The sequence below is a fragment of the Penaeus japonicus genome, unplaced genomic scaffold (assembly GCF_977035675.1).
Source record: "Penaeus japonicus unplaced genomic scaffold, GWHDUDI00000001_assembly GWHDUDI00000006, whole genome shotgun sequence".
Lineage (NCBI taxonomy): Eukaryota > Metazoa > Arthropoda > Malacostraca > Decapoda > Penaeidae > Penaeus > Penaeus japonicus.
Genome location: NW_028234408.1, coordinates 2,518,131 through 2,520,630, shown reverse-complemented (window position 1 = coordinate 2,520,630; position 2,500 = coordinate 2,518,131). Strand labels below are relative to the sequence as shown.

General features: G+C 42.3%; 1 protein-coding gene across 1 annotated transcript in view; it reads right to left on the bottom strand.

Moving 5' to 3' along the window:
- Nucleotides 1–2,500, bottom strand: part of wgn (Tumor necrosis factor receptor superfamily member wengen) — a 21,167-nt gene that overhangs the window by 10,733 nt on the left and 7,934 nt on the right. Inside the window, exon 2 of the mRNA XM_043011261.2 lies at nt 172–1,048. Coding sequence (XP_042867195.2) covers nt 172–1,048 — 877 coding nt within the window. The remainder of the gene's footprint in view (nt 1–171; nt 1,049–2,500) is intronic.

Here is a 2,500-nt window from a genome sequence, read left to right as displayed (position 1 = left end):
TTGCCTACTGAATGAAAAGAAATCCAGGTAGATTATCATGAATTATGCTCTCTATCTTCATCAATGTAAATTTAAAAATCACTCTTTAAGTTAAGTATCAACAAACTAAATAACATCATTCCCTCATATATTAGTAGATCATGCTAACTCACAGCAATGTTTTTTACTTACTTAGTTTCCTTCGTGTGAAGATATTTCTTAAATGACTAATTATTAAAATGGTGAGCACAATGACACTAATGCTTATAACAATGATAGTAGTGAAAAATAATGTTTTTTGCCAGTCAAATGTCTCTAGCTCTTGACTGCCACTGTTTTTGTCCTTATCACTATTAGCACCATCACTGATGTCCACACTCAATGACTCACTATCACTACTACCCTTTCTGTCAACTCCACTAACTGACACGCTGACAGCACTGACACTTACGTCCTCACTAGCACCACCACTTCTCTGACTAACACTGGCACCTTTCATCACCACCAAAGATTTATCGTGCGATCTGTGGTCACTCCGTTCCCCACTGTGTTTGTGGCGGTGGTGATGATTCAAGTGTTCTCTTCTGCTTTTCTCCGCGTTATTTTGGCTAGGTATCGAACTACTGTTCTGCCATTTGTGGTTACTTTTATGTGAGGTGGCATTATTGTCTTTGTTGGCTGTGCTCTCGCGATGACCAGACTTTTTGCTATCCGATGGACTGTGACGACCGTCGGGGGGCTTTGGAATCCGTCTTCCATGACCACGTTCCTCTTTTGTTTGGTTTTGCAGGGTGGTGGGTGTGGAGAGGGTGATGGGGGCTTGGGGTCGGTTGTGCCCAGACCAGGATGGAAGGAAGCGTGCCGCTGGAGCACAAACAGCATCCTGGTACACGTAACAAGGCACCACAACCACCAGGGGACCATGACAGCGTGTACATGGCACACACTTCCCCTGTTGGCTGTTGTAAAACTCCTGCCCCTGCTGGCACACTGACCCTCCATACACAACACACACCGTCCAAGCAGCGCACAGTGTCCACACCAGCAACCACCACCCTCTTCCTACCATCTGCAAATCAAGAGAGAAAACATTAGTATGCAAATCATTAGATATAAGTTAGGAATATCATACCTTCAAAATCAATAATCTGATGACTATATTCTTACTTTGATTTCTGTAATAGCTAGTAATATATTCTATACAAATAATACTATTAAGATAGTAAACATTTAGAAAAACAAGCAATGGTGTAACATCAATTATACTTTTCCACTGGAAGATTTTTCTACTACACTCTCCTTCTCTCCTTCTCACCTTCACTCCTCTCCTCTCCCTATCTCATCTCATCTCATCTCATCTCATCTCATCTCATCTCTCTCCCATTTCTCTCACTCTCTCTCATTTCTCTCCCCCTCTCTCATTTCTCTCCTTCTCTCTCTCTCTCTCTCTCTCTCTCTCTCTCTCTCTCTCTCTCTCCCTCTCTCTCCCCTTTCTCTCTCTCTCTCTCTCTCCTCTCTCTCTCTCTCTCTCTCTCTCTCTCTCTCTCTCTTCTCTCCTCTCTCTCTCTCTCATTTCTCTCGTCTCTCTCTCTCATTTCTCTCGTCTCTCTCTCATTTCTCTCGTCTCTCTCTCATTTCTCTCGTCTCTCTCTCATTTCTCTCGTCTCTCTCTCATTTCTCTCGTCTCTCTCTCATTTCTCTCTTCTCTCTCTCTCTCTCTCTCTCTCTCCTCTCTCTCTCTCTCTCCTCTCTCTCTTCTCTCTCCTCTCTCTCTCTCTCTCTCTCTCTCTCTCTCTCTCTCTCTCTCTCTCTCATAGCTCTCTCTCTCTCTCTCATAGCTCTCTCTCTCTCTCTCATAGCTCTCTCGCTCTCTCTCATAGCTCTCTCGCTCTCTCTCATAGCTCTCTCGCTCTCTCTCATAGCTCTCTCATTCTCTCTCATAGCTCTCTCGCTCTCTCTCATAGCTCTCTCGCTCTCTCTCATAGCTCTCTCGCTCTCTCTCATCTCTCATATCTTATATCTCTTTCATCTCTCATCTTTCATATCTCTCTCATATCTCATATCTCCCTCATATCTCATATCTCTCTCATCTCTTATATCTCTCTAATCTCTCATATCTCTCTCCTCTCTCTCATATCTCATATCTCTTATCTCTCTCATATCTCATATCTCTCTCATCTCTCATATCTCTCATCTTTCATATCTCTCTCATCTCTCATATCTCTCTCATCTCTCATATCTCTCTCATCTCTCATATCTCTCTCATCTCTCTTATCTTATATCTTATATCTCTCTCATCTCTCATATCTCTCTCATCTCTCATATCTCTCTCATCTCTCATATCTCTCTCATCTCTCATATCTCTCTCATCTCTCATCTCTCTTATCTTATATCTTATATCTCTCTCATCTCTCATATCTCAAATCTCTCATATCTCTCTCCTATCTTTCTCATATCTCATATCTCTCATATCTCTCTCATTTCTCATCTCTCATATCTCTCTCATTTCTCATCTCTCATA